Genomic DNA, 23549 nt, shown 5'->3' with positions numbered 1-23549 from the left:
ATGGATGGGTGTATGACTTGGTCAAGCAATTTAGAGAGTGTCCTGGAAGATGCTTTTGGCTTAGAAGCCTTCAAGGAATGGTTTAGGGACGATGGCACGAGACTTATTGATTCTATCGACTTATACTTTGCTATCAAAGCCTTCAAGTACATAAAGATTTTAAATAAATAATATATATGCTTGCTTATTTATTTATATATTTGTCGAATTCTAATGAAATACACAGAGTTATGGATGATTAAATTGGCACAGAGTTATGGATGATTAAATTGGAATTGGAAATTTCTACCTGAAAATTTGAAAATACCAGTATAACGAGTCTGAAAAAAGTTTTTGCATAAATTCCCCGAAATTTTCTCCCCCAAAGATGCTTCCATTCGTTGACCTGATAAATAACAAATAACTGCAAATTGTTGGTACAGGACAGAGTTGTGACCGCTGTCGAAGATAATTTGGTTAATTCTGAAATATGTTGATGATATCGACCGTCACATTGTTCTGTCAACTTTTTCACTTTTACCACACTGATATTTATTTCTACAAAGGGAACAAAAATTGTGGAATTTCAAACAACTAAAAACTTTTAAATTTCAATTTAATTATCCATTGAGGAAAAGATTTAGCAGTTAATCAGGGGCAACTGTGTTGTTGGCACGATATTAAAAGTATCCTTTTTTACAAAATTGTTTTCTTAATTTTGAAACATCTGCAAAAAGTTTCGGATTTCAAAAGATTATGATAATTTCAAAATTTTTACCTACTAATTTTCCATTCATGTGAAGGACAAGAAGAAAGCTTTTCATTTTATTATAATCAATCAAGCACATTTGCATAAATCATTTAGAAGAGAAATTCCGGATGGAAAATGGCCTTTTCATTCTTGTTTAGGAATAATGAGTTATTTCATCTTTTCTATTTGTAGGAGTTTGATAGAACGTAATGATCCAAAATGCGCTGAAATAGCATGCAAAATACATCGCAAATACATAAGGTTTTTTTTTTTTTTCGAGTTATTTTCTGATAAATTTCAGTTGAAATTCACATTGCCGTAAGCATACCATTGGCTTTTCTATTATCTCTAAGGAATGCATTCATATTTTGCATATTTATCTATGTTTTATTGTAGCATACGCAGTGGTACCTGTACTTTCTTTCCCGATACTACCAGAAGAGAGATGTCGGAGCGGATTCATGCCTTATCCGCAAATAAACTTCCGCACAGCAACCTGTTCGAACCTTGTCAGGAGGAACTGCTGGCTTATTTGCGCAAGCAACACGCTCTCTTTGTTAATTCTGACAATTATTATAATGTAAGTATTACTTTTTTGACTGTTACGCGTCTATTTCATCGTGTCTTGGATGATCACATATTTGATCACTTAGATGCGTTGTTGGACAAAATTTTGTGTAGGATTAATTTTGGTACCAAACATTAATATTTAGAATTGAATATCGATTTTAGTCTTTTTTCATTCTCAGCTGCTGAATCAAAATGCGGAACTTACTGAGTCGGCAGCATTTTCCGCTCGGGATGAAAACGATGCTACAGTTTATTCGACCGGATGTCATGCATGTGCTTCAACGAGTGATGATGTCTCGATACGATTTGGTGGTCGAAATTCAGTCTGGAAAAAGTATGCCAATTAATTATTTTTGATATATTAACTTTATATGATAAGAACTTTTCATAATTTCGGGAATTCTATTGAAAATTAAACAAATAATACAATTTGTAGGTCGTATTTTCATGATTAATCTTTATAAAATATAATTATATCCCAATTCTGTGATGTATTTATACTAGGCTTGTATCCTTTCAACGTCAGAATCTCCATTCAGGTGGAAGTTACCGAGGCGAAATGTCTCCATACAAAACGTAAGCAAGCGTAACTCACGTGACTCTGTATCATGCAGTGCTGTTTCAAGTGAAGATAGTGGAAATAAACGAAATAGTTCTAGACGTCATTGGGAACGACTGCCGCTACAAAGGTTCCATGGAGTAAGTAATTATCTTGAAATATGTGCACTTTCTCCTAATGAATGACTTCTTCACTTACTCATTCACTTAGATTTCCTTTAGTATTGAGGATATTCTGTGCCAGTGGGTTATAGAGGCAACGATATGTTTATTTCTAACAGAATTTCCAATCATTATAACTAACCTTTCTCATTTGAATCTATCAGAGGAATTCTTGGACTGAACAACAAAAGCTTTTCCTTTTCGGCAATTTCTCTTGCAAATAATCCTCTTTTTCCACAAAATATTTTTAAAGTACGCTTCATCTACTTCTTAGCAGCGATTGGTTTTGTCGACTTTTGAATGCACATTATTTCCTCTCAATGTTTTTTTGTCATTGAAATTGCCAAGGAATGGAATTGGTGGTTATTGTTTTACTTTTAGCATCATCAACAACAGCAAGCATTACTTACCTGTCCAGCGGACGGTAGCGATTTCAAGCATCAACGTCCGGAAGAAAGAGAACGGTTTTCGGAAATTTTACGCTGCAAACTCGATAAAATCGCTCACCGTTTAGAACAATATAAACATGAAACCGGAATTGAAATATTTGCTAGGTTTATTAAATTGCCTTCTTTTTCCTTTATTTTTATTACCTCTTACTAGGTTTTTGATTTTATAAAACAGTCTATGAAATTGTCTCCTTAGTCTAGAATCTTTATACCGTCGACATAAGTTTATTATTCTGATATCATGAGCACTTTCTCGCTTCCCATATACTCATTCCATGATATGTGGTCTGATTTCATGTAAATTTTTAAAATTTTGAATTTTTTCCCAAATATCTGCCGCAGAGATGCAGCATAAATATACCTACATGATATGATATGATATATAATTGCAGAGATCTGGACCAACTGACAATAACGACGGAAGGTAATGATGAAGTCGATTCAGTAATAAGCAATGATTCGCTGGATAAATACGAACAAAGGATGAATGCTGAATGTGATGTGAATCCGAAAGAGGAGAAACGTAGATCAAGTCATTTTTTTTAGAAATCTCTTAAAATCTACGGAGAAACCCTTATTTATATAAATAAAGGTACTAACAACTTTGTACAAAAAAAATGATTATGCTATGCTACGAGTCATACTACGAGTATCTCATAATTTGAATACAATCACCAAAATACTTGCAACGCAAACTTCCAGTGTCCGCATCACCGATACGTCTCACAAATACTCTTCACAATAATATGTCGAATCCATACGGACAACATGGTTTTGCTCCACCTCCTGGTGGTGTCGCATTAAAGAACTATCGTAACTGTGCTGCAAATCGTGGATTGCATAGTTTGCGCAGTACAACACCGCTGTCCAGGTAAGTAAACTTCTCATTGGCAGTAGGAATTTTTCGATACATATAATATCAAGTAGCAATGGTGAAGAAAAAGACGAAAGTTTCAGCAATGATTACGGCAGACATCGGTATTCGGATAGTTCCGGTTTCTGTAGTTCCGAATCGGCTAATATCATCAATCGAGCAGCCCTTTTTGAGAAAGCACGCCATATGGCAATGTCCACGCAAACTTCTTCTTTCCCACAATGTAAGTTGAATTATATTTGTCGGGCGACAAGTTCAAATATACTTGGTAGAATTGTTTGCACTATCGATATTTCACAGGAGAAATCGTGCAAATCAAATTAATAATTTGCAGAATTGAAAGTTTTCACCAGGATTTCATCTTTCAGCATGCAGCGAGGCGTCAACTAGCAGCTTTTACTATTGCTCATTTCCACTGCAACAAGAGGAAAAACAGCCATTGTTTGTGTGAGTTTATCTGTTTGCCACCCAGGCGCATTTTGAGGTTATAAAACCTGAGAGACATCTCATCTTAGTGATAATTTCAGCAACGACTTATGTCCGAAGAAGCAGCAGCTACCAATTTCCTACAGGGAAGAAAATGCGGAAGCACCATTCGTGGCCAAAATGGAAATGCGTGATATTACATTTCGTGAATTCCGTCGGTGCTTCGGTATTTCATCGAGAACAACCAAAAGGTAGTATCCGATCAAATAAACAGTATGCAGGGAACAGCAATGACATTCAGTAAAGGCATTTAAAGTAAAATACCATGGTAAAGACATGAACAAATTATTGAAAGTAGAAGACGAAACCTTAATTCATAATCAGTTCGTAATTACTTATTTTGGTCATTATAATTGTAATTACCTATATAAAGAGTAGGTGTTCTATGCGACTAAAAGATATAAATTTGAGTGAAAGTAATTGAACACTAATGCTATGGTCAGAATTTTTGTTGCCCAAGCTTTTATTACTGGTTTCTCGTGTCCTGAGTCTGAGTACTTTAACTAAACCGAAGGAAATAATTTAAATCTGAAAGAATAAGATGAAGAGGAACTTCGTGTTTCAGGTTTTTTTTCAAAAGTGATTGTGAGGATTGTTCGGCACCCTACCAATGGACCATAATTGATGATGATTGTGCCGTACTTCCGATATTTGAAGGCCGAATAACCGCGGAATGCCGAAGTTGTTCAGAGTCTGACTGAATGACCGGTCTACAGCGAGCTTAATTTCTATCACCTAACAGTTCTGAAAAACGATACCAGTTACGGGAATTCTCCAATGGAAAACTTTTTTTGTAAATCCAAATCGTACTAATAAAAAAAAAGTATTCCTTTCCAAATTTATCTCGTATTTTCTCGAAGTTCTTCGTAAAATCCGGGAATTTATGAAAAATTTAGAAGAGAATAGTTTCTTTTTAAGCATAATTCTTTTTGTACATAATGTTGTGCATGTTGATCGAAGTAATTGTCGTTTTTTTGTTCTAAATCTTTTGAAAGAAAATTTAAAACGAATTTCATAAATTTGAAGAGAAGCCGATTTACGCGTTCCTGATTATTTTATCATTGTGTATATATTCGTATAAATTCCACCATCTAAAGATGATATTATACATATAGTAGAACAGAGAGAGAGAGAGAGACAGATGTTATCTTGGCAAAATCAGTTGCTTTACTATGACCAATGATGATGTCTTGGCTGTTTGTTATCAAAATGATGTCTTGGGGTCTGTTATCATCTCCAGACGTAAATTACTGGGAAAAAAAATGATAGCACCCCACGGTTTCCACTATTTAGGTAACCATTTCATAACATTTGGAGGAGAGATGTGACGGAACATATAAGTGTGCGTCACTCCTCACGTAATTTCCTCGGCAATAGCAGCAGCCAAACCGAAACGCTCCTTACAACGTTACCCTATCCACCAGCTAGGGAATGCAAGATGCCCATCCGAAGTAACATGTGTACTTGTCGGTCTGTGCTCGACTAGCTAATCTCGAGTCTCTCTGCTTTTGCTCTTGTCATCACTGTAAGGGAAGGCTACGGATCAGACAGGCAGGGAAGCCTGGTGGAGAAATGGAAATGAAGAGAAGGAGAAGATGTGCAATCTGTACACACAACTAATTTAATAGCCGTGAAAGATGTAGGAGACAAGGAAGGTAGTTGGCAAGGTCTTGGCCACTGTGACAGGTCAAAGTGCACTCTATGACAGGTGGCCACAACTGTCGCAAAGTCTCGTAACAACTCCACTAGCCATTGCACTGTAGGCTAGCAGAGACAGGCAGAGAATAAGAGTATGCACCAATGCTGGCATACTATTTCCATAGTTCTTTGCTGTCTGTGTCCATAGCGCATTGCACACTATTTTCAGGTGCAGTTAAGAGTGAGTTGAAGTTAAAAAGAGGACTGATTGATGGGGTCTAATTTGATGGACAGGGATTAGCTGTCATAGACGGGGGATCTTACCTGGGAGTCGGGAATTCTCGGTAAAATGCCAGAAGTGTGATTAGTGAGTTAGCAGAGAAAGTGAGAGGTTGAGAATTTTCCTTAATTAGAAATTCATCTTACAAATCCAGGAATAATCGATCTTAAATTATTCCAGTTGGAAAATGAGTTCCAGCTTTTTAAGATAGGAATTCAAGTATCTGATCTTAAATTAATTTTGGTAACAATATTCTATGAATAGTTGGCAATGGAAAGGAAGGAATTAAGAGCTAAGCTATTTATTCTGATCATTTTCAAATATGCTTCTGTATTTTTCTACTCTGGATTAGCTATTCAAATTTAATGAGCGCATTTAGATTTAAACCAAATTTCTAACAGTTTTCCATTATTTATTTGTTTTAAATCAAAAATTTTTTCAAACAACGATTTTTTTACAAGTTATTACTTCTTTCATTGTGCATTAACTCCAGAGGAGATTAGCCGAACTTCTCTTTGATTTAAAATTAATTGAAGTCCCTCTTTGGGAGAAAATAATTTCAGTTTTTTATCAGCTCCAGATGCATCAGACTGTCTACTTCTGATTCAATTTCAAATCCCATTGCTAATTTCTTTCTTCATTCCTTTTCATTACCTGCTGATTTCTAATCAGAAACCAATTCTAGTTTTCCATTTCGAATCAGTTCCAGAGCAATTCGGCTAGTGTAAGATAATAGATTTCTGAAGAGACTTTGGATAAAACATAGCAGACATTTGTAGATTTTTAACTCTTTCGTTAGAAATTCGTTTTATAAACTCGGGACTGAAAACTAGTAAGTGAAAGACTTAATTGTATATATGTTTTCGTTGGATCAATTTGTTATCAGAAAACTAAGAGAATTGATAATTCTTCGCGATAATAATACTATTTCAGAAATGCATCGCTGCATCAGATATGACCTTTATTTATCATTTATACCTTTTTTTGTATGACATTTCAGTACAGGCAAATCGCTTATAACGCAGGTTGATAATATAAATATAAGATAATATGAATGTAAGCAGATTCGACGCTGTTATATTCGAGCATTTAACTTCCTTCATAATTTGTCGTAACTTTAGGACTTTAGAATATCTAAATGTACAATTTTTATTTGTAATAAATCAATATCCGAAAATGAAAAGAAGAAAAAACGAGGAACTTCATCCTTATCATCAGTCACGTTGGGTGATGTCACAGAAGTGTTAAAGTTAACATAGTATTTTTACACTGTTTTAGAGATTGCTCTAAGAAATTTCAAGAAGTCGTGAAAAGTTGGCTCTATTTTCCAGTGAGAATATTATTTCTCAATCGGTTATGAATACGGTAAATGGTTTATGTGTCCTTCCGAATGGATTCGATAATTTGGTCAATTCCATCGATTTAATTAGTTCGACACTTACTAATAATTTGGACCAATTAACTAAGGTTAGCAGTAGTCGCTGTTTATATTTAATTACTCCCAAGTCATTAAAAATAATTAAATTTTTGAGAAGATAGTATCGTTTTTAATTCTGTTCCATTTTCGTGTTTCCTCCCATCTTGAATTCAATTTTCTGTCATTTGTATTTTTCGATACGAGTGCGGAATGGAAGGGAATTGTTTTTATAAGAATTTCCACTTGGAAAACATAGTGGAATCAAAATTTAGTGATAATACATGTCATTTATTGTAAGGAATGAAAGATCAACCTGCTAACATTCTTTGCATAAACGTTTTTTTTTTTTTTTTCATAAACAGCCTAGCCTCTAAGATGATGTGTTTGAAAAGAAGAGTGGCTGTTTAATGGCGTTCATCATGTAGCCGTGTTCACGTGTTATTTGCAGATAGTAAAAAATGTAATTCTGAGATCTGTGCTGCATATATCTATTCAGTTCTACGTAGTGCTCTTCCAAAATCGAATCATTTCTAGGAATGCGGAAATTCGTCCAATTATAATTTTCTCTTTTTCTTTTTTATATGGTTTTACATATATTTTATACCTTATGTGATACATGAATGTTTGGTGCTTCATTATTTACTAAAGAGGATCAAAATTTATGTTCCAAACACTTTGATATTATATCGTTTTCAAACTTATGATTTTTTTAAATAATAAGAGTGATAGGTTTGATTTCTAAAAGAAGACGATATAACATGGAAATATTTGAGTATATAAATTCTTTTATATTCTTAGACAATATCTAACTTACTTAAATATTCACTGGCCTCCGAATCATTTCCAATCAATTTTTAAAACGCAGTCCCAGAATATTAGAGCTACGTTGGTGTAAATTGATGGCGTAACTATTCGAAACTTCAATAAACACTGCACTTTAAATGATGCAGTTGTACTCTGATAAGTTAGATGTAAACACTTTGGAAAGGACTAACATTATAATCATTTAATATTTGTTTCGTTTTGTCCATTGGTTAAGTTATTAAAAGAATTCATATTAATGTAGCTTCAGAAAATATCAGTATGGTTCGGTTCCTTCAACAATGCTAATATTCGTTGTGTCTTTCCTTCTTTTTTTTTTTAACTTACATATTTTACACAAATCGTCTAGTCTTTAATTTATCTGTCATGGTTCTAATTGAAGCTAATTGAATTTTAATTGAATTTTTTTCACAATTTCTAGTTTAAACCTAATATTTTACAAGTATTTCCAAGTCATCATAAAGATCGAATATTTCACTTTTTCTGGCAATTTTTTATTTAATTCATTCGTATTTTAATGAAGAATTTACAGGCTCGTCAAATATTATTTACATATGCCAATGGAAATCATTCAGAGGATTGTACGATTATTCTCCAGGAACATACGAAGTCTTTTATCCAGCAGATGGATACAATTATAGAAACACTGAAAAGCTCACGAAATGATGTAGCAAATAGCTATTTCAGCAATAACTGCAGCAGGTTTTTAGTTTAGTTTCTCTGATTAAAAAATTAAAAGTTAACAAATAAACTTTTTTTATTTGTAAATTGGTTTACATTTGCGGAATATATTCAAAAAATGAAATACAATGAATTGAAAAAGTGACATTTGATTTTAATTGTGTTTTGCCATGGAAGAATGGTCGATGGTCATATATTGTGAAGAGAGAATGTTTAGAATTCAACTAAATTCAACAACTCTGCTTTTTAAAATTTTCTAAGCATCTTTCCCAACCGATATATCTCATGTGCCCCCTATATCGCTGTATTATTCATGTGATCACAAGTAAGCATAAGCGTAAACTATTCTTAAATCATGATGTATAGCAAAAACAAAAACACATTTATCTTGGAATAGGATGGAATCCGTTACAAATAGCTGGGATGTTGCGGTGTTGAATTCCGATAAAGAAAGATGTAGCGATGAAGTTGACAAATCAAGTGTTGGATGTGATGAGAAAATGGAAATGAAATGTGATCCGTTGCATAGTGATATTAGTAAGAAAACTGAAGAGGACATTGAAGATGTCGAAAATACGAAAGGAAATATTGAACAGAACAAAGATAAATCAGATAATTCAGAAACGCTAGGCGACGATGAAATAGTGGAATTGGTAAGAAATTCAAAAATTTTCGTTTGTAACTTATTTCATTTCGTTTAAATCTGTTTGGAAAATATTTGAATATCTTTATTTTTATAAAAAAATTTTAAATTCGTAAGGTCTGATTTTTTTTCTTTTTTTTTTTTGCCGAATGATTTATCATTTAAGTTACTGTAGTATCTATAAAAGATCCTTAGAGTATAGCTTGTACGAGTCGATAAAACTGTTGCCGTTGGTTTTTTCTATCATTTAAAGGGGAAAAGCAAAACACTTGTTTATTGCTCCTATTGCAAAATAATCATTTCGTAAAATTTGTTTACTCATGAGATGTGGAACTAACGTGAAATCGTTTTGCCTCAAGATATATTCTTCGAGGTGTGAAGATAGTAAAAATGTAGCTGTAATGTGATTTTGAAATCATTTATGACAAATGATAAATCGATGAGAAACAAGCGCTTAAATCAAGACTGGTAATTCGTTAACCTTTTTATGAGGAAATTCCTTGACATATATTTCTACCTTAATTGGATAAAGCACCTATCAGTTATTATCAGACTTCCTTAGATTATTTACCTTACTAACAAATAGTTATCATAGTTCAGTCGATATTTTACATGTTGCACTGCGTCTAAAATACACTGCAATCGAGCTATAAAATTCCATCCAATGGGAACTTGTGATCAATACATACTTCTCTTTCGTCTAGTTGCTCTTGCTTAGTGTCGGTGATTTGCACCAAATCCACATAATTTTTCAATCTTTTCTCTACTTCTTCTTGACTAATAAATTTTGAGATCATTTAACTCGGTCAAGTCTGACAAAATGCATATTTTTTCAATACATGTACTGTTTCTAGTCAGAGTTCTTGGACTAGCTTTATTTTTATCAAGTTCTTCTGATATTTGAATTTTCAACCCAAACGTGATCGAGAGTTTATTGCCAGTTTGCCAAGTTATAAAGAGCAGTTATCAAAAGCTTTAAGCTAAGAACTGTGGGATTTGCACTAAATTATTTAAATTTTTACACTTATCCAATTAAATGGAAAGCCGCCACTTATCTAACAATTCTTTTTATTACTTCAAATATTTGCAGTGTATATTATATATAGATGAATGCCTATTCGAATTAATGAAAAGCAAATTGACAGTTGCGAAGAAAACTGGTTGAGTCTATCTGGATCCATCAGTTTATGATGAATTTATATTTCTTGATTGTTTAAGATACCATTTTATTATATTTGGTACAGAATTATTGCTTGAATTGCTTCTAATAGCTTCAAGTAAATGGAAATATGCAGGTATCATTGGAGGATACTGACACTACTGAAGTTATTGACCGGTGTGATTTATCGAAATCTTTTCGAGAAGACTCAAGACAAGAAACCTGCGATGAAGGTTGATTTCTTTTTGTTTGGTCGATAAAAATTCATTTAGAAGTCTGTTCTACTCATGAATTGTTGAGAAAATACTCACTTGTAGACGAAGGAATTATTATTATTGAGTTGCAACCTGGATTCAGTAAATTTTTTATTTACAGATGGGAAAGAAGCAGAAGAGCAACATGTGGATTTTATTGGTGCTGAAGATTTCACCGAAAAAGATTTTGAAGTAAGCTATAATGGAAGTGAATAAATAGTAAAAATTGGTTTAGGATAAGCTGTAAATATAATGCATAGTTCTCCAAAACAATAGTTATGTAAGACTATTTGATGACAGTGATGGTTTTTTTTATCTAATTTTCATCGATGTGATCATGGGTATACACATTGCGCAAGTGTTAGATTCAAACTGAGAAAAACAGTTCAAAAAGACTGAGGTTGATTGTATTCTATACTTAATATATTATCGCGTTTATGCATTATATAACTTTTTAAACATGCAGTGGAAGTAATAATTATGCTAATGGTAAAAAGTGAAATAAACAACCACATAGTTACAAATGGTAAAATCAGTTATTTGTTCATAAAGATGTAAGCCGATTTGTTGCAGGCTTTAAAACAATATGGTGTTTATCCATCATATGTCGAAGTGATCCAATGTGATAAGGATCCAGAGCTAAGGGCGATAATGGATTCCCTACAGAAGGTATATTTGACCTTACATTCTATTAAGATTTTGCTAGTGAACATAGAATTATTTTAAAAAAAAAAAATTGAATTTAGAAATTTGTTATTTTACAAGTATTGAATTTATTGAAGAATACTATCCGTCAGCTTAATGATCAAGTGATCACTGTATTTCAGACCACCAGTGAGAAAGTGGATGAAGTGGTTGATTCCGATGGATCGGATTCTGAAATCGATTTCTTATTGAGAAGTGGTACCGTATTACTCGCAAATGAAAGACAGAAGACAAAAAAATACAAATCATACACATACAATAATTCCACACACAGTGCTAAGAGTGGGAATGCACAGGAGTACGACTATATTGAGACAGATCATAGTGAAGTAGGTTTAGTGCCCTCTAAAAATAAGCAAAAACATTTGTATCGATCATGGCTAGTGTCATATCGTCTAAGCTGCCTTACTATATTTTGCTTGCTTTTCTCCATTGCTTGTTGATAAACCTACCATAAAAAGATAGCGGTGTTAAGTTCATTCATATTTTATTTATTTATTTTTTTCTTTTTAATGAAATAGCTTCTTTTTATATGTAGTTTAAAGATGGAATGCCTTTTGAGTAAAGGGCAATAAGCACAAACATTTGTAATATATAAATAGAATATTCAGTAATTCATTAAGAATATGTTTATTGTTTTTGTCATCGTCTTAGATTACCCAAATCTTAACGTCAGCTATTAATTTGTAGATAGTCTAACTATTTGTGAGTAGCTAGTTAGCTTTATAATCCTTTATTTTTAAGGATGATGCAGAAAAGGAAGAATTCAAGGAAGCCAAGGAAATGACACCTTGTTCTGCGTCACAAATTAAATGCAGAAAAGTTTATGATAGTGGTATAAGCACTGATGAGCCGATGCAAAATGCCACTATGAGTGAGAATAAGTAAGTAAAATCTTTGCTCTTTGAATTTTTTTTTCCTAAAAAACTTTTAAAAATCATCGACTTTCTATCAAAAATTATTAGGTATTCTTTTTTAACTTCAGATGAATCCAGTGAATAGTTAAAATTTCAGGTTAGCATACAATTCAGACATTTCCACTTGCGTCAAACAAGAAACTTTAAATGATGATGACATACCAAAAATGGTTTGTTATTTGTTTTTAATACAGCATTGTCTTATGAGAAGACAACTATTTAGCTGACTATTCATGAAGGTAGAAAAGGCATTAGTTCAGGAAGGGTCAGAAAGATTTTCACAACCATTTTGATATTGTAAGGATGTTTTTGAAACTTGGCAATAAGTATTTGAATCTTATTAAGTGGTAGGAAGAAGTGGATTACCCATTGCTTAAATCTTATAGATGTACTTATCCTGCGTCATACTGCATATAAAAAATAAATTTGCACTAACTCTACTAACTCTAATTTTTTTTGGTCTAATTAACCTTGCTGTCCACTGCATTACATTGATTTTTTTGTAGCGTTTTTCAAGATAATTATAAATGTTCTACGAAGCTTAAGCGGTACGTGACTTTTCTGTTCTAGTTCAGATATTTAAATGGACAAAATTTATGTTCTGGAATTACAATTGATTGCTTGAAGCAATTTCAACTAAGTCATCTTTCAATAAGAAAGTGCTGCTACTTCAGCATTACTCCCTGAAGCACATGATTATACTGTTGTTTTAGATTGTCATTTATTGGTTAGAACGGAAGTAGTAGTATAATCTTTAGCGTTTGGAAATAGTTGACTAAAACAATGTTTTGTAGTCATGTGTTTGGTGATATTTCAACATTACAGAAGTAGCGTTATGACGTCCTGGTTATAATTTCTTAGAGGAAAGAATTGATGAAACATTCATTATAATACTTTTTTTCTAATATTACCTTTTCTTAGAGTGAGAATCTCAGAAAAGATCGTCTTCTAAGCAAGCGTTTAGTGTTAAGTGATAGCGAGGTGGAATCAACCGATGGTGATAAGGAGGAAAAGAAAGCGAAAGAAAACATCAAAGGTGTTGAAGAGGATAGAATAAAAGAAAATAGAAAGTAAGGATTATTCACAGAGTGCTCATCAAGTGCCATTTTCTGCTGGTAAAAAATGGATGAATTTTTAAGTAATTCATTTTGTTCATTTTCTCATAAATCCTTGACCAGTTTGCTATCTTAATTTTGCGATTTATTCTGAAATTATTAGTTATGTTCTTAGTCATCTTCTTTCAAGGAGAAAACAAATACATTCTTCGGATTCGGAAACTTCTTTTAATTCTCTGGAATCGGATGGTGATGATAGTATGATCTCTGAAATAATTGATACTGACAGTAGTATTGAGCTGCCCAATTCGATTGATGAGAATAGTGGTAAAACATCGCGTAAAGGCAGGAACACGCGTTCAAAGTTTGTTTATTTATTATTTGTTTTGCACTTTATTTTTATGAAATATGTTTTAAGAAAATATTTTAATTTTTATGAAATACAAAAGAAAGAGTTTATGAAAAGTCCAAAATTTTTTATTTCATACAGAAAATTAATTTGTACATATTATAAGGAAATTCTGATATTTACAGATTGATACGAAAGCGTATTCGCATTGATGATGATGGTGATGAGGATGATAACAACATATCAGAAGATGAAGAAAATGATGAAATGGACAAAAAGTTGTCAAACAAGAGAGGCACTCGGAAAATTATGACTAAAGAGCAACTACAGAAGGATACTATCGATGCTGAATTTGCAGAAAAAGAGCGAAGGAAACGTTTGGAAGCAAAACAAAAAGAGGTTTATGTTTGTTCCGACATCTCACCTTAGCATAATTTTGTATCATTCGTTATTGAAATCAGGTTCCTTAAAATGGGAAGCATATAGGTCATCTGTGAACCTTTATTTTCATTTCTTAAATTTTAAAATCATTTTGTTACTTATAGATTTTTTATTTGCCTTTTAACTAATGTTACTATTTGTTTCAGAAATTCTATGAGCAAAAGAAATTTAAAAAAGGAAAAGAAAAATTTAAAGAAAATTTTACTATAGTTGAAAAGTTTCAATAGACGAATGTTAGCTTTTTTTATTTTTATCTAACGAGAAATAATATGCAATAAGGATTTGTGTTAGAGAGCTTTGATGTAGAGGGATTGATAATCAGTTATTGATAACTTACTTTTGTATTTGATTTCTGATGTTTAAAATAATTTAGTTCAATGGAATTGAATTGGCTGATGGACCTGACTTGGCAACTGCGTTAAGTTCTTCATCACAAATCACAAAACACCAACGTTTGAAAAGTGTTGTCCTCGATCCTGATAAAAAAAGCAGTCCACCATGTCCAGTATCCGTACATCCATCTTTAGTCACTTTCTTGAAGCCGCATCAAGCTAAGGGTATCCAATTTTTATATGATAGTTCCATCGAATCATTGGAACGATTGGATCAAGATGGCGGTGGTGGTATCCTTGCTCATTGCATGGGCTTGGGTAAAACGTTACAGGTTATTATCATTTCTGTGGTGAAATTAATGATGATTAGAACATTAAAATAGGCCGAGTTTTAGAACACTTTCAAGCAACTTGCTTAATGTGTTATTTTCGAAATATTTCAATCGCACAATTATTTTTCGAAAGTACATATTAGAAAAATTTTATTTCAGAGTAGTTCACGTTCCTTAGATTTTTCTTATCTTTAAAGTCATTACAAACTACTAATTACCCTGTGCAGTTTCTTGCTCATCGGTAACGCGAGCCGTATAGTTCAAGTATGACCTAGAAATCTTTTGAATGAATTTCAGAACATTATCAGTCTAATCATTCAAATGGACTTACATATTTGTTGAGATGATAATAACAGTTGTGTATGAAACATATCTCAAATTTCCATCACAAATAATATTACGTTTTATTTGAATGGATTCCTGTTTTAGGTGATCGCTTTCCTACACACTGTAATGATGCACTCAAAGTTACGTGATTACATCAAACGTATCTTAATTATTGTGCCGAAAAATGTCGTATTAAACTGGTACAATGAATTCGAGAAATGGCTTGATAATGAAAATATCGACAGAGATTTGGCCACGATTAATGTTATTGTTATTAGTTTTTTTGGACCGATTTCGAAGTTTGATTTAAGAAAAAATTTGATAATTATAAAGTCACTTTTGTGTTGCTCATGAAAAAGATGTGGTTTCAGATCGCTTGGGTTCCTTGAGGTCTAGAAATTAATGAGTTATTCTAAGTGAGTTGGTAAAGGTCGGATATTTAGGTAACAAGGGAAAAAAGGCGATAATGAGTGAAAAAAAAAAAAAAAACATGAGAGCCTATCATCTTTTCATACTTATCAGTCACTCCGGTTTCTAGACTTCCTATCTTTTGTCTAAAGTTGAAGAGTTCTTATTTTTCTACACATCTCCTGCTTTCTGTCTGCCTTCCTTCCATCGTTTTGTAGGAGAAAATTAATTGCAAGAATGAATTACAAGATTAATAGGAACATGCAGAGGATTTTGTATCTTAATTACTGTTTCACCATTTTTTCAAATAGAACTTCTTTTTTTAGGTTATGGAATTGGATTCCTTAAAAGACTACACTAGTAGACGGTTAGCTTTACAAAACTGGTTCGAAAATGACGAACCATCTGTAATGATCATTGGTTATGACATGTTTAGGATCTTAACACAAGCCGATGAGGATAAGGTAAGAGCAACAATTTCAAACAGATTGAAAAAGGGGTCTCGATGTCTACATGGAGTTATTCAGTAAATTTAGAATTGAATAAATTTTCAGGGTAAGAAAAGAATTGATGGAATGAAGAAAACGAAGAATAAAAGATTGGCCAAATTGCAGCCAGATTTTCGGAAGTTCCTTCAAGATCCCGGTAGCTCTATTTTCTAGTAATAATTCAGAATTGAAGCCGTTCTTGCTTTCTAAATAATTTCTTGAGCAATGTGATCCTAATTCGAAGCAAAATAATTGTGAGTATACTAATTTATTACTGATTCATGTTTTCATAATTTTTTTATATTTAAAATTTGAAAATTTAGGCCCAGATTTGATTATTTGTGACGAGGCTCATAAATTGAAAAATGACGATTCAGCTCTTGCAAAGACCATGCTAAAAATTCGTACAAAACGACGATTGTGTTTGACCGGCACACCACTTCAGAATAATCTTATGGAGTGTAAGTTTTTGGGATGATCGTTAGAAAACATTCCAAAATTCTTTTATTGCTGTCTCGATCAAATGATCCAATAAAAAAGATGTAATGAAGTCAGTTAAAATTATAAATTTGAGAGCAAACAGTTTTGATTATGAAGGGACGAATTAGTTTTTAAATTTTGTTGTATGAACAGGGACAATGCTAGCTTAAACTAGTTCTATAGCAATCAAATATAAGGTATTACCACACTTAAGTTAGCTTAAGTTCTTAAATCGGATCTTTTATTTTTTTATAGATCATTGCATGGTAAATTTTGTCAAACCAGGGTTACTGGGTACCAAAGCAGAATTTGCAAATCGTTTCGTAAATATCATTAATCGTGGTAGAACTAAAGATGCAACAGCAGTAGAAGTTCGTCGTATGAAGAAGCGTTGTCACGTTCTATATGAACATCTTAAAAATGTTGTCGATGTAAGTTTACTCAAATGTTATTATGGTTTTCTTTTTTTTTAAGATGTTGAGTTGAAAGCATGATCATGTATTACCATTTGTTTTCATTGCTTTTCATGTATTACCATTTCCACTACTGATGTCACCATCTGAAGCATGGCCAGATATGAAGCTCCCAAAACTGATAATTTTTGAAAATAATGGCATACTTTGCATTTTTAGCGTAAGGATTACCGAGTATTGACAGAAGCTATTCCTCCGAAACAAGAATATGTGGTAAATGTTCGTTTGACACCTAGGCAGATATCGCTTTACCATGCATTTCTTGATAGTATTGGTCCAGAAGGTATCCTATTAAGCAGGCGACTGCTTCCCGACTATCATGTGCTGTCACGTATTTGGACTCATCCGTACCAACTTGTTGCTCATCAAATTGAACTTGAGAAAAAGGTGTTTTCTTTGTAAGACTTCGCAAGTAATATTCATACGAATTTATGAACGCTTTAATAGTAAAGCTTTCAATGAATGTTTCAGTTATTTCCATAACAATTGTCCACAGAAGTTATTACTTATAGCGTCTTTGGGAGGATGATAGGGATGAAATGGCGGATTTCATAGACGACGATGAAAGCGAAACACTATCGGAAGTTGATTCAGACGATGATATTATTCCTTTGTGAGTTTCAACTGCAAAAGGAATGAAATAATGAGAAATGTAGTTTTTCCTTAAGTTTTCTTCCTTTTTTTTCAGACATCAATTTATTGGAAAAAGCTTTTTGGAGCGAATGGCGGAAATAAAAAAGCCTATTATTATGCTTTTGAAAAGCGAACAGATCTTTAAGACGTGTTAAGTTCGATGTTAGTGTCTTATCTTTTAACTTTTTATCAATGGAATTACTACAAAATATTTCTTTAGAGATAACAATGATCAGCCTGAAACAAGCAGTAAACCAGCGGTATCAGCACGGAAGTCACGTCGACTGGCTGGTCAAGATGCAGAGGACGGAAAGGAAATTATGCCGGAATATGAAGGATGGTTTGCTAAAACAGGTCTAGTCACGGAAGCGGACCGAAACGATTTTTCGCTTAGTAATAAACTCATGTTGCTGGTTGAAATTATTAAAAAAAGTGAAGAAATTGGGGATAAATTGTAAGTTTTTTAATCTTTTGGATATCGCAGAACTTCTACGTTCTTCGATAATGCCAATTCTATGCACAGTTATTTCAGCATGTTATATCACATATAGATAGATACATGTTAAAATTTTCCTTCCTTCTCTTTAGTAATTTGTTTGTACTGCTGTTGTTACTAGATGAATATCAGGATGACTTTTCTAGCAGGATTTTCATTTTATGTCGTTCAAATTTAGGTTAGTATTCTCACAAAGTATTGAATCAATTTCGTTAATTAAACGGATGTTGCAATATATGGATGAGAATGGTGTGTGGTTTACGGATGGCCATGAAGCAATGAAAGCTGCAAACGAAACTTGGGGTTGGAAAGAAGGCCGCGATTATATGGTTTGTAGTCTTTGAGAAATTGTAATTGGTAATCGGTTTGTTTGGTATTGGATATAGTTTTGTTGCTTCATTAACTAACGTTCAGTTATGATTGAATATTGAATGTAATGCTTCGACCGATAATTTTGTGTGGTTAATCATTCTAGCCATCAGTACATCATTCCGTTTAACTAGCAAGTGATCACGTTGCCAGTGGTCATTTTATAAGACTTCGTTTGTTTTTTATATTGTAGTGAATTTTCAGGCCGTGGATGATAGGTTCATGTTTTTTTTTTTTTAAATAGTCCCTAAATATTTAGGTGATTGATGGACAAGTACAGACCAGCAAACGACATGAAATACAAACAAAATTCAATGATCCAAATAATTTACGGTACATTGAAGCAGTTTTTAATTTTTAACACATATACTAAAGGAATTTCTTTTTTTTTTTCCTGTATATTAATTGAATTTCACTTTGTTTGTGTATAGTAATAAACACAACTAAAAGAGTAACATTCCTCTTTGCTTTGTTTGGTGATTGAAAAGTAAAACGCTGATTTAAAATAAGTCTTCAACATAATATTCCGTCTACTACGAACTGAGAGATTCTTCAATTTTAATTTCAACTTTTTTTGTAGTTCCCGTTTGATGCTTATTTCTACACGTGCTGGTTCATTGGGGACCAATATGGTTGCTGCAAATCGAGTTGTTATCTTTGACGCTTGCTGGAATCCATCACATGACACACAGTCTTTGTTTCGTGTTTATAGATTTGGACAGACAAAACCCGTATACATCTATCGATTCATTGCGCAGGTAGCTGCTTTTGATTTCTATAGCATTTTTTGTTGAATTTTTGAATTTAGCTAACTTCTTAATTCTCAAAGATTTCCATGAAGATTGCAAATATTGGAATTTGAAATGCTTCATTCAGTACTATTCTTTACAAATAGTTTCTGTTCAAAGCCTATAGCCTCTGCATATATGATATCTTTTTGCATCCATTCAAGAAATTTCACATCCAATTCTGCTGTCCATTGAAATATCGTTGTTCATATTCATATTTCAGGGAACAATGGAAGAGCGAATTTACAAACGTCAAGTTACCAAAGAGTCGACATCGATGCGTGTTGTGGATGAGGCCCAAATTGAACGACATTTTGCTGGTCATGACTTACTGGAATTGTACAAATTTGATCCAGATGAATTAAACGATACGCAAAATGCAGCAAAAAGGCCGTTAATGGCACCGCCAAAAGTAAGCTTTTCCACGACTGGATGAGTAATTTCTCAGAATTAGATTCTAAGAATATTTTCTGGGAATAGAACATTCACTTTCCAAAAAATATAGGTGGCTCTACATCTACTATTTTTTTTTTTTTTTTTTTTTGTTTCTTTTAGATAGAAATTTGATAGAAAAATTATTTTTGTGAATGTCCAGGATCGCTTATTGGCGGATATCATTTTATCGCACAGTGACTGCATTGTGGATTACATCCAGCATGATTCTTTATTCAAGAATTTGGAGGAAGAAAAACTTACCGAGCAGGTGAAAATTATTTTGCTTTATTCCTTTGTTTTATGTTCAGATTTCTTATACAGTTGCTGAAGTCCACAAATTCTAAGAGGAAAAATTTTTATTTCGTGTTTTTTCGAATATTACCCAGTTTATTGAAATTATAGATTTGAAAAAAGTATTCTTGTATTTTTCCTTCATTGTTTATCAGATTCGTTTAGTGTGACTTTTTAATTTGAAGTGGGTCATTTATATTACATATCAAATATTTTATACTCAGATTGTTTAGTTTCACTATTCAGTTCTAATTCAAAAGACTGAGGTGTCTGTGAGACGTTTTTTCCCCAGGTTAACAATACAAATGAGGCGGAATCCAAAGAAAAATAAAAGGCGGAAGTGGAAACTGTTATTGCTAACATAATATGTGATCTCCTTCACAACTCTCGGACATTATAGGAGAACTCAGAATCTTATCACTGGTTTTAGACATAACGTTTTCTGTCTTTTTTTATATTAGTGATGTTTCGTACGGCATTTGTCAAGATCTATTATTTTTCCGTTTTATCTTTATAAAATCGCCTTAATTATTGTGACGTCAATGCTATTATGACATCAGTCTGTTTTCATGTAAAGAATTTCTGGAGATCTTTTTTGTTTGAGATATTCTCTTTTCACTTACAAGGTCCCCGTAACTTTTTAGAAAACCAAGTGGTAAGTTTGAAATCATTCCAGGAATGTAAAGAAGCTTGGGAAGATTATGAACGAGAGAAGGTAAATCCGACCAGAGGAGTGTATGGCAATTTAATGGAACAAACACAGGCGAACATGGTTTTATTACATGAACAAGGTTAGATGCCAAGCAACAGTTTATATCACGTTAGCTATAAATTGCTGACGTGTTACTCGAACAGAAATTTTTCTCATCTTCTTTTTCTGTCACACTACCTGAATTCAGACTACCAAGGAAAACAGTGGTAGCATAATAACCTTACTGTTTACTGATGCTTCATTTCCTGTTTCAATCTCGTTTCAAGAATGTTTGCAGTTTGTCTTGTTACGTATTTCTTTTACCTACAGTTTTAGCATTAACAAAAGATGCACAATTTTTCAAAATGCTTCTATACGCATATTTCCATTTAGATCGTTTCAGTTTTGGATAGGAGAGTAAATACATATCCGAATCTCTATCCAAATTTCTGTCGAAATACTTGTTTCAGCTAACGCAACTGAAGCTTTGCAACCAATTTTTGCCGATCCAGTTTATATGGCAGCATTTCAGTTGAGAGCTATGGATAGTAATACAGCTCAGAAAGTCACTTTTATTAAAAGGTTTATCTTTTGTATGTTATCATTTAGAATGCATTTATCAACTAATACTTGTTTATTCTCCACCCTATAATTTATTTAGTCATTTTACATTTCATTTGAATTATGTATTGCTTGATTTATCAACTGTAACTTTGGTAACCAACAAGAAAAACTTTAGAAGTCTCGATGCATTGTTGCCAAAGATTCCAGTTCAATTACGTAGTGGAGTAAATGAATTTACGACTTATTTTTTGGCCATGATAAACGTTAGTTCATTTTCAATTATGAAGGGCAAAAGAGTACATAGATCAATTTTATTCATCTAAAGAAGGATATCGCTCGTTGATACTATTCACTGAAAATTCATCTCTTTTTAAAATTATAATTGAAGGAATGTGAAATCTGGAGATGTACTTATGTTACTGAGTCTGTTAGTGAAGGACAAGGAAGAGCATGATCGTTCTGTTCAGATCTTAAAGTGGTATTTAATAGAAACTGGGAAATTTTGATTAAGAAAGGTTGGAGAGAAAGATAAGGTTTGATTTAATCTGATGGGACTGCTTCCTCTACAATATTGGAAGCAGTGCATAAGGGATAAAGCATTCTTGGCAGCAGTATCCATTTCTTTTAAAATAAACAAGTGGAAGCAGTGTGACATGGAATTTTATCATTGATATCAATACTGTAGTATTTCAAAAAAAAAAAATATTTCTTCTTGAAACAAATGTCTTGAAATTTGCCTCGTTAAGTAAAAAATTTTTCTTTTCATAAGAATAGACTCCATTGTTTTTATTCATTTTTGTTCTCCTAAATGTTGAAAGCATAGTATTTTATTACAGGAAGGATTGAAGACAGGCGAAAATGGGACTTGGTTATACAATAAAACAGTTGGTGTTTTTCGAACGGTTGTTGCGATTGTGAAAAACGAACCACAGTGTATACCTGTGCTTCAATATCTTTATCGTACTGCACCGCAGATATTCGACCCAAATGAATCTGGTGCTCTTTATATGTAATTTCGTATTATTGCTTGCAGATCTCTTGTTTTGGAGAGGCATAGTGTTCCTCCTTGTTGAAATTTGTACATATTTCAGTGCTTTCTTCATATGAATACTTACATCCATACAAGTCATTTTCCATCAGTCCAGAACTAAATATAGCCCAAGAACGAAAAAATGTAGGGAAGAGAGAATTTTATGTTTTTTCTCTTTCATAACAAAGTAGTTCGTTCCTAAGGCGATTACATCAGAGGCGTAATAAAAATGCTATAGAATGTCTGAGACACTATGACCCCTTATTATTGTCTAGGCTACTTCTTGTTTGATTTTGTAAATCTCCTTACTAAATTGTTCCACTACTTTTGGATTGTAATTGTTGGTCTTGTTAGATGGAAGTCTTCACAATAGTACAATTGTAGCATTTAAAGGAAGTCACTGTGATAATTGCTGAGCAGATAATTGCGGTTGATAACAAATAGGTCCTTGAGGAATGCTTATCGTTTATCATTTTTATAATCCTTTCTGTGAAGCGAATGGATATTTCCTAGTGTTTTGACTTCATATATGCTAGTAGTTAGAGGATAAGTGCTTTTATCGGTTTTTTCTGGTATTCTCGTTCATTCGTTTTTATTGGACAAATGAGATTCTCATGAACAACTTACATCGGGAGACCTCATGGACAACTTTTTAAAAGTCAATAAGAAACTTTCATATTCCAGTGCAGGCACTCTAAGATTGTTTTCCTTACAAATGTTCATTTTTACTAAATTAAGTAGATACTACAGAAAAAGGAGGTAAATATTGGCATATGTTGGGAGTGTTTTATATTCTACTACAATCGATATTCAAACAAGTTGGAATTTGAGAAAGTGGTAGTGAAGTGCATTTCCTATGGTACAATATCAAGAAGCAGATTGAAACAAAGTGGTAAATTGTCCACATTGAGGCATGAGTATGGTATTGGCAATACGTAAATGTTTTGGAAATCTTGAAGATTTGGCAATACGACTTTGTATCGTCGAGAAGGAAATGGTTTGTGAGAGCAGTTTCTCGAACATTTACGGAGAAATTGACTGGTATATATTCACAACACTTACAAAATTGGAATCAAGCACATTATAAACACAATTATTTACAACAAAACAGTATAATGAACAGGGAAATGTAGCAGAAAATAACTTTGGCAGTTCTGAGATATCTTGGCACATAATATAGCATATGATTGATAATTGTTGAGAGTCGTGCTCATTCTGCTTA

At 32.9% G+C, this 23549-nt stretch overlaps 2 protein-coding genes across 4 annotated transcripts; both read left to right on the top strand.

Annotated features, from left to right (window-relative positions):
* Bma-axl-1 (Uncharacterized protein) lies at nucleotides 1–4530 on the top strand (the record flags this gene model as incomplete). The annotated part of the gene is made up of 12 exons (XM_001897471.2): nucleotides 1–146; nucleotides 923–991; nucleotides 1127–1310; nucleotides 1480–1634; nucleotides 1840–1999; nucleotides 2402–2574; nucleotides 2862–3001; nucleotides 3172–3340; nucleotides 3427–3566; nucleotides 3712–3790; nucleotides 3871–4020; nucleotides 4395–4530. The coding sequence occupies 12 exons, from the start codon at nucleotides 1–3 to the stop codon at nucleotides 4528–4530; spliced, it is 1701 nt and encodes a 566-aa protein (XP_001897506.2).
* A 2573-nt stretch (nucleotides 4531–7103) lies between these two features.
* Nucleotides 7104–22310, top strand: Bma-xnp-1 (the record flags this gene model as incomplete). Of its 3 annotated transcripts, XM_043079545.1 has the most annotated exons (30): nucleotides 7104–7214; nucleotides 8519–8688; nucleotides 9065–9320; nucleotides 10606–10702; nucleotides 10845–10915; nucleotides 11297–11392; nucleotides 11551–11757; nucleotides 12173–12312; nucleotides 12443–12515; nucleotides 13267–13415; nucleotides 13591–13764; nucleotides 13935–14148; nucleotides 14564–14854; nucleotides 15284–15445; nucleotides 15916–16053; nucleotides 16144–16234; nucleotides 16401–16538; nucleotides 16813–16988; nucleotides 17190–17417; nucleotides 17543–17643; nucleotides 17884–18117; nucleotides 18338–18488; nucleotides 18788–18861; nucleotides 19109–19286; nucleotides 19540–19728; nucleotides 19912–20019; nucleotides 20719–20833; nucleotides 21204–21315; nucleotides 21473–21560; nucleotides 22134–22310. In XM_043079545.1, the coding sequence occupies 30 exons, from the start codon at nucleotides 7104–7106 to the stop codon at nucleotides 22308–22310; spliced, it is 4509 nt and encodes a 1502-aa protein (XP_042935479.1). The 3 variants fall into 3 exon arrangements, with proteins under 3 accessions (XP_042935479.1, XP_042935480.1, XP_042935481.1); XM_043079546.1 differs by lacking the exon at nucleotides 7104–7214 and having other exon boundaries at nucleotides 8612–8688; XM_043079547.1 differs by lacking the exons at nucleotides 7104–7214; nucleotides 8519–8688; nucleotides 9065–9320 and having other exon boundaries at nucleotides 10600–10702.
* Between the last annotated feature and the right edge of the window lie 1239 nt (nucleotides 22311–23549).

The sequence above is a fragment of the Brugia malayi genome, assembly GCF_000002995.4.
Source record: "Brugia malayi strain FR3 genome assembly, contig: Bm_v4_Chr3_scaffold_001, whole genome shotgun sequence".
NCBI classification, from domain to species: domain Eukaryota; kingdom Metazoa; phylum Nematoda; class Chromadorea; order Rhabditida; family Onchocercidae; genus Brugia; species Brugia malayi.
Note: the sequence above shows the minus strand (reverse complement) of the source record. Positions and strands in the feature narration are given on the sequence as shown.